Source organism: Porcisia hertigi, chromosome 32 (genome assembly GCF_017918235.1).
Source record: "Porcisia hertigi strain C119 chromosome 32, whole genome shotgun sequence".
NCBI classification, from domain to species: Eukaryota; Euglenozoa; class Kinetoplastea; order Trypanosomatida; family Trypanosomatidae; genus Porcisia; species Porcisia hertigi.
The window spans coordinates 1,274,367-1,287,566 of NC_090591.1; the positions used below are offsets into that span (position 1 = coordinate 1,274,367).

The 13,200-nt window shown below is 55.0% G+C and overlaps 3 protein-coding genes across 3 annotated transcripts; all 3 read left to right on the forward strand.

The window, feature by feature from the left end:
* Positions 1–545: 545 nt before the first annotated feature.
* On the forward strand, positions 546–3,863 carry JKF63_02695 (uncharacterized protein; the record flags this gene model as incomplete). Its single annotated transcript, XM_067898719.1, has 1 exon — positions 546–3,863. One exon carries the CDS (start codon positions 546–548, stop codon positions 3,861–3,863), a length of 3,318 nt encoding a protein of 1,105 aa, XP_067754876.1.
* Positions 3,864–6,581: 2,718 nt separating this feature from the next.
* JKF63_02696 (uncharacterized protein) lies at positions 6,582–7,421 on the forward strand (the record flags this gene model as incomplete). Its single annotated transcript, XM_067898720.1, has 1 exon — positions 6,582–7,421. The coding sequence occupies one exon, from the start codon at positions 6,582–6,584 to the stop codon at positions 7,419–7,421; it is 840 nt and encodes a 279-aa protein (XP_067754877.1).
* Positions 7,422–9,012: 1,591 nt separating this feature from the next.
* JKF63_02697 (uncharacterized protein) lies at positions 9,013–10,653 on the forward strand (the record flags this gene model as incomplete). Its single annotated transcript, XM_067898721.1, has 1 exon — positions 9,013–10,653. The coding sequence occupies one exon, from the start codon at positions 9,013–9,015 to the stop codon at positions 10,651–10,653; it is 1,641 nt and encodes a 546-aa protein (XP_067754878.1).
* Positions 10,654–13,200: the final 2,547 nt, after the last annotated feature.

Sequence of the window (13,200 nt, forward strand, 5' to 3'; positions counted from 1 at the left end):
AGGTTTGCGACTTGCCTCTTCGTCACCTCTCTCCCTTCGCTCCTCCTTTCCACCTTCTTGGCGTTTCTCTGCCGGCGCTATACACACTCGAGAGAAACTAAACAGTCAAGAAGCGCACACGCATACACACAGAGCGTGGGAGGTGCAACAGCTCGGTTGCATCACCGCCGCTTCTGTTGTCCGCTCTCTCTTTCGTTCGTGAGGACGGATTTTCCCTCTACCTTCCCGCCGTTTTGCCCGGCACTTGAAGGGAAGGGAAGGGGAGGGGGGGGGCGGGGCTCATTTTCTCCTCACCTTTTCAGCAAGACGGAGGAAAAAGCGGGGCTTCCAGCTGAGCTTCATCTATCTTTTTTTTTGCTCTCTCGTTGAGGTCTCTATACAGATACCTTTATATTGTCAGTGTGTGTGTGTGTGCGTGTGTGCGTGCGTGTGCAAAGCCCGTTGAGGACGACCTCCCCTCTCCCCTCTCCCCTCTCCCCCCCCCCTCCGGAAAAAATAAAAAAAGGAGGGCTTCACATCTTTGTGAAGGTGGGGCTGTGAAGTCGATGGAGTCCTACGAGGTACTCGACATCCTCGGTGAGGGCACTTACGGTGTGGTTCTCAAGGCTCGTAACCGAGCAACAGGGAAGCTGGTTGCCATCAAGCGTTTTAAGCAGACGGAACAGGATGAGCACGTTCGGAAGACCTCCAGCCGTGAGGTGCGCATGCTGCAGTTGCTTCGGCACCCCAACATCCTCCGCTTGGAGGACGTCTTCCGAAAGGACGGGAAGCTCTACCTCGTGTTCGAGTTCATTGATCACACGATCCTGAAGCTGTTGGAAAGCACTACGCACGGCCTCTCACACCGTGAGCTGCGCCGCTATACGTATCAGCTGTTGCGCGGTATCGAGTTTTGTCACAAAAACAATGTCATTCACCGCGATGTGAAGCCTGAAAATGTGCTCATCAACGAATCGGGTCTGCTAAAGTTATGTGACTTTGGCTTCGCTCGACAGCTGTCGTCCAAGGGAAAGTACACGGACTACGTGGCAACACGCTGGTATAGGGCACCGGAGCTGTTGGTCGGAGACGTGGCCTACGGTAAGCCGGTGGACGTCTGGGCAATAGGCTGCATGTTCGCCGAGCTCTCCGATGGCCAGCCCCTCTTCCCGGGAGAATCAGATCTTGACCAGTTGTGCCTCATTCTGCAGACCTGCGGGCCAGTGCCGCCGCGCATGGTTTTTATATTCGAGCACAACCCGCTGTACAACGGCATCAGTTTCCCACACACCAGCATCTTCTACACACTCAAGGAGCGCTACCATCGCGAGTCGGACGACTGGCTCGAGTTCCTCAGCGCATGTCTCAAGACGGACCCGGCTCAGCGGCTAACGTGCACGGAGCTCATGGAGCTCCCCTACTTCACGCGCGATGGCTTCCGCGAGCGCTACGAAGCTGAGCTTCGAGCTGCCACAGGCCTGCCCCCGCTGCGGTCCACTTCCATGCTGTCAGCGCCCTCGCCGACACGGCGGCATGCGCCGAATCAAACAACGAGTACAAGGAGCAGCCTCAGGCCCGAGGCCGTGGTCTCGTTGGAAACACACCTCTCGAGTGACAGGGTTTCGCCAAAGCTGCAGGGGCCGCAACTGCTGGCGGGCAACGAGGGCTCAAGTGATGTGCACCTCCCCAAGGCTACACTCGAGGCCAATGTGTATGACACGAGCGCTTACAAACACAAGGTGGCAGGTGTGTCGACCTCCACATTGTCGCCAGTTCTCGCGCCAACGTCTGACGCTTCATTGCAGCTGCCGATGTTAACCACCTGTAACTCGGAGAAGGCCATAGTCGCTGCGCTTGCCGACCACTTTTACCGCAAGTCTCCCTCTTCGAGCACCGCAATAGCGTCAATGATAGGCGCCAATACTACAGAGGTCGCCGGGGGCATGGCCGATGCGGTTTCGTTGGCCTCCTCGCATCGGGCGGTGCCTCCACTACAGGGGTCGTCAGTGCTGCTCTCGCCCATCTCTAATCGACCGACCTTGCGGGCTCGTAAGGGGAGGCAGAACAGCGGTGCTGCAAATCAAGAGTTGAGCGGACGCCGTAGTCCACGCGACGGCGGTGGTCCCGAAGGCGTTGTGTCAGCGCAAGGCAACAAGGGTGAGTTACTCGAGCAGACGGGACCTCGTCAGATGGCATCGGCCACGCTCCCGCCCAGTGAAGCTTTGGAGTGGGTGTCGGAGAGCACGACAGGGAACGCACTGCCATCGTTGAGGTCGCACGGTGTGGCTGACAGCCACACGCAGGTGATGCTGACTACGCCGGCATCTAGGAAGGGTTTTGACGACATGACTGCCTTGGCTAACGGAGCCACAAAGCTGGTGTCACCAAAAGAGCTGGCGGTGGTGGCGGCGGCTACCCCAACATATTCGTCCCTGTCCATCGCCCCCATCTGCGTCTCATCGGCTATTGAGGATCTGCAGGACCTCTCGAAATCGTCGTTTCACTTTCCGCGCCACGCAGAGCAGCATTGTCTACCCAGCCAACCCTCCGCTGAGACGTCGCTGTCGTCCTCCCGTGCTTGCACGCGTAACCCGCTCACAGGACCATCGCTGGAAAAGGATGTCGTCGGTCGCAGTAAGTCAAACAGTGAATTGGCTGAGTCGAGTCTCACGAGGACACATCACGGCCCCTCAGGCTTGAGCTCTTCTATGACTGCCGACGAATTGAAGAAGGCCAAACTCACGATGCACAAAAAGGACGCACACCATAAACATGGCCACGCAGCACTGACCCACAACTGCAGCTCATTGGATCCGCTTGCCCCAGAGCATGCGACGGGCGCCTACGTGTGCTCTACAGGCGTCACCTTGATGGCGAATCCTCTGAGGGAAGGGACGCTGCCGTCACACTCGCATGCGCAGAGGCTGCCGCAGTCGCAGCACTTGGTGGCCCCCGAACCAGGAAAAAAACAGGCTGTCCATCCGCAGATGCACGACGCCGGGCCAGGCCCGTACGCGCCTGGCTTAACCCATTCCCGCAACATCGACGCACACGGCCCACTGTCACGCAAAGAACGGCGATCTAAACCATTGCCTGGTGGCTCAACAGCTGCTCTTCAAGGTGGTGATTCGCGACATCGCCCGCAGCCGCAGAAACGCCAGGACGGTGGACTACTGCCTGGCGACGGCTCCTCTCAGCGCGCCTATCATCGCGCCACAGCCACGCTGCTGGCTCTATCAGCGCTTCGCAATATTTCTGTGCCACCGCCGGCCAAGTCCACTGGCGGCGCCGACAAGTACAGCTTCAACAACCACGTCATTTTGAATGAATGCAAGAGCGGAGGCGATGCTGTCAGCTCGGTACTAGGTGGGAACGGCGTCGGCACCAAAACGTTATCCACCAGCCGCGCTCGGCGTCCTTTAGGTATGTATACACTTTTCGGAAAGAGCCGTGGCAACGAGGGGGTTGAGGCATCTCGCCGAGCGCGCCGTAAAAGTGTATTCCTGACGAGCAACCAAAGTAGAAACGGAGCCGCGGGCTTCATCAATTGCCCAGACAACTCCATCACGCCGTCTTCTCATAACGAGACCGGTATCGTACGTGGTGCACTGTACCACCCCTTCAAGAATTCAAAGGTGTGCAGCGAAGTGCTCAGGTCCCAGTCTCGACAAAGCCTGCGGAAACCCAAAAAGAAGATGGGCGACACCCGTGGCAGCGGCCCTGAAAACACAACCGTCGGCAATAGCTCCCGCCCGTCTTCAACAACGGGACTTCTGATTCAAGATCAGCAACAGCAACTTGCAAAAGAGGAGGGTGGAGACGGTGGCGGAACAGCGCGTAGGTTCAGTGCCGCGACGGCTGCGGCCCCATATAGCGGCGGCTAACCAGAGATTTGTGCACCAATCCAAACGACACAGGCAGCCGTGTAGGCCATCTCGCTTCTTCTGGCCTTTCTGAGGCTGGTGCTCTATGCGCCAGTGCTGCATAATTACGTGACCGTCATTCCCGTGCAGGTGATGTATGGCTTCCCATCCCCCTTTCCCCCCCGTTCCACAGTTTTGATCTGCGCACTTTGGCCGGTACTCACTCTCTCCCGCTTCCCTTTCTCAGAAATGCGTATGTATGGGCGTGTGTGGGACGCACTCGTATATATGCCGCCTCTCTTTTGTTGTCCGAGGGGGAGAGGGATGCTCTCGTGGATACGTGGTGCTACTGTGTGAACGCAAGTTTCAGGAGCACAATACATGCACGCTTGTCACGCCGCCGCCACAGTATGTCCTTTTTTTTTTGCGTTGCAGCGTTGTTTGTCTCTCCTTCTCTTCGGCCTCGTCAGTGTGTTTCAGCGCTCCCCGCCTTTTGTTGTGATTTGTTTGCCTTTCTCTTTGTTTTGTTCTCCTCTACACCAGGGATGATGTGAGCCCGATAGGGGGTAGGGGTGGTGGTGGTGGTAGTGGGGAGAGGGGAAACACTTTGCCCTCTTTTTTTTTCTTCCTCTCCTCACTGCACTGCGTGGAAAAAGATAAAATGGAATCAAGCAATCAAACAGACACACGCACAGCGCGTTATACTCTGCAAAGCGATAACGTTTCTGCTTCTTTTATTGCCCTCCCCTCTTTCCTAGTCCTTGGGTTTTCTATCGAGCACTTCTTCACGGCCTGCTTCACCTCTGGGTCAGGTACTCGTGCATGTTCGTGTGTGTGAGTGCGTGTGTGTGTGGGAGGAAAAAACAAACAAACAAAAAGCCGCGAGAAAAAGACGACGGACAACGTCACTACGCACGCGCATGACGTTGGGAGAAAGACGTGCAACACTTCACGGGGCGGGGCATCAAAAGTACCACACGAAAAAAAACAGTTGAATGCGACCTAACATTGCCGAGGGGCTCATCTCATTTTTGGTTTCCTCTTTTTATACGCTGTCTGTGTGCCCACATATTTGTAGGTGGGCATGTTAACATCGAAGAGGGGGCAAGAGAGAGTGGTGGCCGGACAAGTGCATGCTTTAGCTGGGTGTTGCAGGGAAAAAAGCGTGTCTTCCATTACATGTTTAGAAACTTGGATCATAGGAAGATTTTTCCTCCGTTGAGGTGTGAGAATCCACATACTTTTCGGATAGAGAAGGCGGCATGCGGCTTTGTGTGTGTGTCTACATGAATACTTTTTTTTTCTTTCCATTTTCTTTGATGTTACTTTTTTTTCTACCTTCAAAGTCTGCCCCGGCTACGCCTTCTCTTTCTCCGAAGCATTTGTTGCTGTTGCTACTACTGCTGCTGCTTTTGCCCCCCCCCCCTCTCCCCCACCGACACACACGCACTTCCCTTTTTCTCTATTCGTTGTGTGTTCATTGTAGACTGTGTCTGCACTTGGTTTTTCTGTTGTGTGTGCGCGTGTATACGTGTAGTCTTTGTTCTCGGTCGCCATCCTTTATATATATATATATATATGTATATGTATATCACATTGCAGTCAACACTTGTGCTTGGGTTCCTCTTTAAGTTCTCCTTTAATTGTATAATCCACTGTTCGTTCCCCTGTACGCATGTGCGTGTCATTTTGTGTTTCTTGGATGTATGTGTGTGTTTGTTAGTCTCTCAGCCTGCGCGTTACCCTGTCTGTAGACCCACCGCTTTTCTCTCTGACTTTGCCATCGATGTTCCTCTGTTCTGACCTACGCTTTTTTTTTTTAAGGACATGTCAAGAGATGTGCTGTGCGCGCATGGTTGGGCGGCCCTGTGTACGTGGTCGAGTAGATGCAGCACCGACTCGATTTTTTAATTTTTCGCGATCTTTTTTTTCCCTTATCGGCTACGTTTTCATGTAATTACTTCGGCTGATCTTTCGTTGGTCGCTCCATCGCTTCTCTTTCTTTGCGTGCGTCTGCGTAGATGTATTTGTGAGCATGTTTCTGATTAGAGCCGCTCTATATATGTTGTAGTACACGCGTATAGTCCAGCGTTTTTGCTTTGCGTGTCGCGCCTTTTTTTTTTTGCACGGTCCTATGCGCGTGAAGAAAAAGAGAATTTGAAACCGCGTGCGCATGCGCTAATAAACGGGGCTCCGGAATGGACACACCATTCAACCATGAACGCGCGTGCACGTCCCAGTGGAGGAAAGCAGCGCGTATCGAGGTGGTTATGATCGTCGTGATGAAGAGGAGGGATCCCTGCTGTGGACCGGAGGGGAGGGAGGGAGGGAGGGAGGGGGTGGGGGGGGGGAGGTGCCACTGCGCCTCTGTCTAATCCATCTCTTGTTCCTCTTTGAATGTGCAGGCCCTCTTCCCTGGTACATGTCAATCCTGGCGTCAAACTTTATATTTAGTGGTACCTGCGTGCCTGGGCTGGTCTTGCGCTCTCCCTCTCACTTTCTCCCTCGTTTCTCCGCTTGATCGCACCGCTGCGCTTCCTCTTTGTATGTGACATGGACACAGAGACACACAGACACAGAAACGAGCACACACGCTTCAGGCTTTCCTTTTAGTCTGCTAGCTTTCTCTGCGATTGAGCTGCGCTCCTCGTGCTTCACTCCACTCCTGGATACACACAACGCCCTCAAGCCCCCCCCCCCTCCCCCCCGCCCCCAGCGGTCTACATCCTTTTAGCCACTATGCGGATTATAATCTCTGAGACGGCTGAGCAGGTGGCGGACGTGGCGTCGGAGTATTTAATCCGAGCGATCAACGACTTCAGCCCGACGGCGGACCGGCCCTTTGTACTTGGGCTGCCGACGGGCTCGACCCCGATGCTCACGTACCAGAAGTTAATCGTTGCGTTCCGCCAGGGTCGTGTGTTGTTCAAGAACGTCGTCACATTCAATATGGACGAGTACGTCGGTCTTCCGGCAGACCACCCGGAGAGCTATCACTACTTTATGAAGAATAACTTCTTCAACTATGTGGACATACCGGAGGAGAACCGGCACATACTGAACGGGAACGCACCGGATCTGATCGAGGAATGCCGTCAGTACGAGGAGAAGATTAAGGCAGTGGGCGGCATCCATGTTTTCCTCGCTGGGATAGGGACCGACGGACACCTTGCGTTTAACGAACCCGGCAGCAGTTTGTACAGCCTCACGCGTGTGAAAAGCCTCAACGCGGAGACCATGAAGAGTAACGCCCGGTTCTTCGGCAACGATGTGTCGCGCGTCCCGACGATGGCACTGACGGTTGGACTGCGCACCATAATGGGGGCAAAGGTGGTGCTGATGCTGGCTACCGGTGCTGCAAAGGCTTCCGCGGTTTCACGGTGCGTGGAGGGCGGGGTCACGCACATGTGCACTGCGACAATGCTGCAGATGCACCCGGCTGCGGTGCTATGCCTGGACGAGGATGCGACCTTGGAGTTGAAGGTGCGGACAGTACGCTACTTCAAGTCGCTGCGGAGCACGGAGAAGGCGCTGGAGGACCGCCAGAGGAACATGCATTGCTCCCACGCGAGGCTGTAGGCGCGCATGTTTCTGTACTTTTGTCTTCTCATACATCCCTGTCGGCAGTGGTATGCCTCGCACGTGGGGCGTGGCCCGTTTCGAAAGAGCAGCAGGGTTTCATCTTCATAGCGATAACTTGGACGCAAGTAGCTTTGCCGTCCCACCATACTCCTCCCGCCCCTTCCTCCCATTGTTTTCCCTCGTGTTCATGACTCCTGTATACCCCCTCCCTCCCCCCTCCCCTGCGCTAAACAGTGTTCCCCTTTCTGTGTGCGCGCGCGTGCGTGTGTTGCCTTGACTACGCCGTCGTAAGCACATCGCCCTCATCGGCCCTTTCTTCCTTCTGCTGCACCTTGGCTTGTCTCTCCTCCCCTCGCTTGGTCTTCATGACGCAACTAGAGGGAGGGGCGAGGTGTGTGCGGGGCCGTATGGGGCTTTGGATAGGGCAGGGGGAGACATAGAACAAGTGCCAAGGGCAGCTGTGTGCGTGGGCTGGTCGGGCCGGGGAGGGGATCGGAGGCGATGTCTCAACTTCAACGCAAAAGAACGCGCGTTCATCGCGGTTTTCTTTCTTATTTTTTCCCCTCCGCCCCTCCCTTTGCAGCATATTTTCACCATGCTCACAGGCTTGCGCTCGACCTCCCCCCCTCTCGCACTTTGACGGGCACTCCGAGAGAGCGCACGGAACACGTAGAGGACACGGGTTCACTGCTCTTTTTTTTTTGTGGCGGGGGTCTGTGTGAGAGCGTGGCTAGATATTGGTTGCATGGCAGACAAGCACACGCGCCGTATCAAGCGAAGGAGTTTTATCAGACTGCAAGTTGACGTGCGGTTTTTTTTTCCATAGGTCGGGGGGGGGGAGGGGAGGGGAGGGGAGAGAGCCACGAATGAGAGTAAGCGCTCCCTGGTCTTTTCAACTTGTGGAGCAAAAGAAAAAGAGTGAATCACTCGTTTACAGAGAGTGATAATGCTATGCTGATGGCATCGCATAGTGCGTCCATTCACAGCGGTCAATAGAGGGGGGGAGGGAGGAGCTTCTCTGAGCGTCGACAACGGTTGCGCGCGCGCGCGTGTGTGTGTGTGTGTGTGTGCAGGCGCTCTGCCACATGCGCCCACGTATTGCTGAGGGGCATTGCCACCTGGTATGCAGTGCCGCGCTACCTCCACTAGGGCTGGATGCGTTAGCGAGCGCTACTGTCAGCCACGCAGTTGACTGCTCTCTCTACTATACCTCCTTTTAAAAATTTATTTCTTTCACATGGTCTGCTCTCTCTCTCTCTCTTCGTCTCCAATGTTGGGTACTGTTTCATTACACCATCGCACACCTTCTCTCCTCCCCTCCCCCCCTCCCCCCCTTCCCTTCTTCCCTCCACCCTCTCCATCCTTCTCTCCACTCACACAACTTATGTGCGTGTGCGCCATCAATATGCGTTTCGCTGGATGGACAGTTCTCTATGAGTTTAGACCCGCAATCCACATAAAAAAAAGAATATATATTTGTATATACAGATATACTACACAAAGGTGTCAAGCACGCAGCCCTTTTTACACCCACCCACCCACCCACTCACCCAACCCCCTACTACGCAGACACGCCGAGGAAGTGAAGATGCAGCCGAAGCAGAAAGCAGCCCTTGGCATCAACGGCACTCGCACCAGCGGTATCTCCGTGCGCCGCGAGAACGTGACTGCCGCGTTGGCCGTGGCGAACGTTGTCAAGTCATCGCTGGGCCCCATTGGCCTGGACAAGATGCTGGTGGACGACGTTGGTGATGTGGTTGTCACGAACGATGGCGCGACGATCCTGAAGAGTCTCGACGTGGAGCACCCCGCCGCCCGTCTACTGGTCGATCTGGCACAGCTACAGGACAAGGAGATTGGCGACGGTACGACATCTGTTGTGATCCTCGCCGCGGAGTTGCTGAGGCGGGCGCAGGATCTCGTGTCGCAGGGCATTCACGCTACATCCATCATTGCCGGCTACAAGCTTGCCATGCGCGAGGCTCTGCGTCATCTGAACGACAACCTCAGCTGTGCTGTGGACAGCCTCGGTAAAGATGTCCTCCTGAATGTCGCCCGCACCTCCATGTCGAGCAAAATCCTGAGCAACGATGCGGAGCTGTTCGCGAAGATTGTAGTGGATGCGATCATGTCTGTCAAGACTGTAAACGACTTTGGTGACATTGTTTATCCTCGTAAGGCAGTCTCGGTTCTTTTGCAGCACGGCAAGAGCCTGCACGAGTCACGACTGATTCAAGGCTTTGCGATGAACCTCTCGCGTGCTGCACAAGGCATGCCGTCCTCGGTGAAGGATGCGAGGATAGCTCTCATCGACTTTGATCTGCGCGCTGTCAAGATGAAGCTCGGTATCAACATAACCATCACGGACCCCTCCAAGGCAGAGGCGATTCGCCAGCGTGAACTCGACATTACGAAGGAACGCATTCAGAAGATGATCGCAGCTGGCGCCAACGTTATCATGACCACGTGGGGCATCGAGGATAGCATGATGAAGTACATGGTGGACAACAGCATTCTTGGTGTGCGCCGTGTCAAGAAGGAAGATATTCGCCGTATCGCGAAGACGACTGGGGCACAGTTGGTGCACACCATGTCCGATCTCGAGGGCGAGGAGGTCTTCGACCCCAAGTGGCTCGGTCGGGCCGAGAGGGTTTACGAGGAGCGCATCGGCGACGACGACTGCATTGTGGTATCTGGAACTTCCAATGCGGTGTGTGCCACGATTGTGTGCCGCGGCGCTAACTACTTCATGCTAGAGGAGATGGAGCGCGCGCTCAACGATGCCCTGTGGGCTGTGGCGCGCACATGCGACGCCAGCTCTGTCGTTGCTGGCGGAGGCTCCGTCGAGGCTGCGGTGTCGGTGTACCTCGACAACTTCGCCCGAACGCTCAGCTCGCGCGAGCAGCTGGCGGTTGCCGAGTACGCGGAGGCACTACTCGTCATTCCGAAGGTGTTGGCGCTGAATGCTGCACTTGACGCCACGGACCTTGTCGCGAAGCTACGTGTCGAGCACACGCAGGCGCAGAGCAGCGGTCAGCAGACAGACGCGCGTTTTATCGGTCTGGATTTGCAGAACGGGACGCTGCGCAACAACATCAAGGCAGGTGTGTTGGAGCCGAAGCCTAGCAAAGTGAAATCCCTGCAGTTCGCGACGGAGGCGGCTGTGACGGTGTTGCGCATCGACGATTGCGTGCGTCTCAACCCCGATGAGGAAGACCCACAGGGCTAGGGGCCGCCTTTTCCACCGGTGAAGAGAGTCGATCGAGGTGTGGAAAGCCGCAGCGGTGTCCGTGGGACACAAGACAAGGCATCAGGCTGAGAGGCACATTTGCATGTTGACGAGTGAGCGTCAGAGGAGCAACTGTTCTGCGATTGTGCAGATCTCCATGCAAGGGTTGACATTCCCCTCCCCCTTTTTTTTTCGTGTGTGTGCTTCCCCTTCTCCCTACGTGTTTGCCTCGCCGCTTTCCCCCTCGCCTCATCACTTGCTGTTTTACTTCTACAGCACACACACACACTCACACACTCACACTCTCTCTTTGCGCACTTGTGCCCGTGTGTGTGTGTGTGTGTGTGTGTGTGTGTTTTAAAAGGCACTTCGCTCGGTACACCCCCCCCCCTGTAGCGAAAGAGAGGGACGTCATGTTGTATGGAGTGCTGGGGGTTTCAGTAGATCATGGCAAGGAGAGGGAGGAGGGTGAGGGGGGGGGCAGGGGCTCGATATCCCCACCGCACAGCATAGAGTCGGGAGGAGGGATAATGAGAGAGGGAAGGGGGAGGAGGCCTTCGATGCTGTTTCCTTCATATCCCTCAATCTTTGTCGCTCGTTCTCAGCGTACATTTTTTTTTTCAGTGTCGTTGATTTTTTTCGAGATGGTGATTGCTGTGTCCTCCTGGTGTGTGTGTGTGTGTGTCTTCTTGTCTGCTTCGTCTGTCTGTCTGTCCGCCCGGCCCTCTTCACGTCTGCCCCACCTCGAAACCGCTGCGTTGGACATCTGAAGAGATGAGGTGAGACACGCGGTAAAGATGTCGACATGCTACACATGCACTCATAAAGGGGAGGAGAGGAGGTGATCTACAGTTCGAGGCGTCAGGGGCACCCACATGTTGGAGCATGTAACGCAAAATGAAACGCGAAGACAAACTTGAGAAAAGGAGTACATCCGGTGTGCATGTGTGTCTTAGCCCCCCCCCCCCCTAGCGCATGCTTTTTGTTTTGTCGCTGTTGGCTGGTGTGAGGTTGTCGAGCGTAATGGATGGAGAGTGACCTGATGAATAGACGGAGGGGGCGGGGGGACTACAACCTTTGCGCTCACACGTGAGTGTTCCCCCCCCCCTTCACCCCGTTCCCCGTCCCCGTCTAGATGTTGTCGCACAGGTTTGATTTACGCATGTGCGGCTCACTAGTGGCTTCCCTTTGTTCCTCCATACTTTTCGTCTTGATGCTTCTCTTCCCACCTAAGATCTGTCGCCTTCACAACACACTCAACCCAGATATCCTTGTGTGATGAGACTCGTGTTGTTGTTTCTATTGCTTCCCTTGGCGCTGTTGGTGTGTTTTATTCGCAGGTTCAGGCAACCCCTACCCTCTTCGCTCGTTCGCTTTATCGATTTCTCTATCGCGCGCGAGCGTCAATTTGTTTGGGCCCCCTTTTTTTTTTCTTTGGCCTTGTAAAAGAGGGGGGTGGGGGGGGGGGGGGGGGGGGAACAGCTCAACGGTATGATCACTCGAGAATTGCTTACAGGTGTGCTACCCCACGCCAGCGGAGCAACTCGCTCCAGTGCTCTTGGGTGTGTCTCCTCTTTGTTCATGTGTTTTTATCCATCGTTGTTGTCGTCGACGTTGTTCCCTGTTGTTTGATGTTCACTAAATAAGCGAAGAAAATTTGGAAAAAAAAGAGAGAGAGGGCACAGTGTTTTCTTTAAAGTATCTTCGTAGCCCTGAAAGGCAAACACGCATCTGTGCGTGTGTGTGTGTGTGTCTGTGTGACTGTGCAGGGCTGTTCACTGGTTGGTGCGCATGTTCTCGCATGTGCGCACTTTTGGACATTACAAGACAAACGAAGAAAACTGATGTTCAAGGGGAGAAAAAAAAACAGTTTAGTGCAGAGATCGACAAAAAGAAAAAAAAATGAAATCAAAGGCAGGTGTCTGGAGGTCTCACCGGCCCTTCCACCATTCCCCCTTCTTCTCTGTCGAACTCGGTTCCCATTCGGTAGAGCAGGAACGGCACGTATCGACGCCCATGTGAATTTCGGTGCACCCCCGCCTTCTGGCAGTCACCACTCTACTACCGTAGGTTTGTTTTATGGATCGGTGGGGGGCCTCCTTGTCTCGCGCTGCTGATGGGGGGGGGAGGGGGAACCCATCGAGACGTGCGACGTGATGTGTCTTTCCGTTGTGAGAATATGGGTGTCGTCTGATTTACCCACCGCCCCGGCCCCCTTCCCCCAAAAAAAAAAAAACGTCTCTTGAACTCCAACCCGATAATTCTCCTCTCTTTTCTCCCCCCTTTTCTGCAAATTTCATCTTTGACCACCCACCCACCCACACACACACCCACACACACACAAACGGCGCTCCTCAGAAGCAGTTTGTGTATCACTCCCCTCTACGCTTCTGTGCAGGTGTGAGTGGGGGTGCCCGTGCGGTCTACTATATTTGTTTCCTTTCTTCGAGAACAACTCACGCTTTCGCTTTGGTTTGCTTTTGTGGGCACGCGTGTGTGTGTGGACTCTTTCGTCCTTCTCCCCTCGTTTTTTCTTTGCCGTTAGTT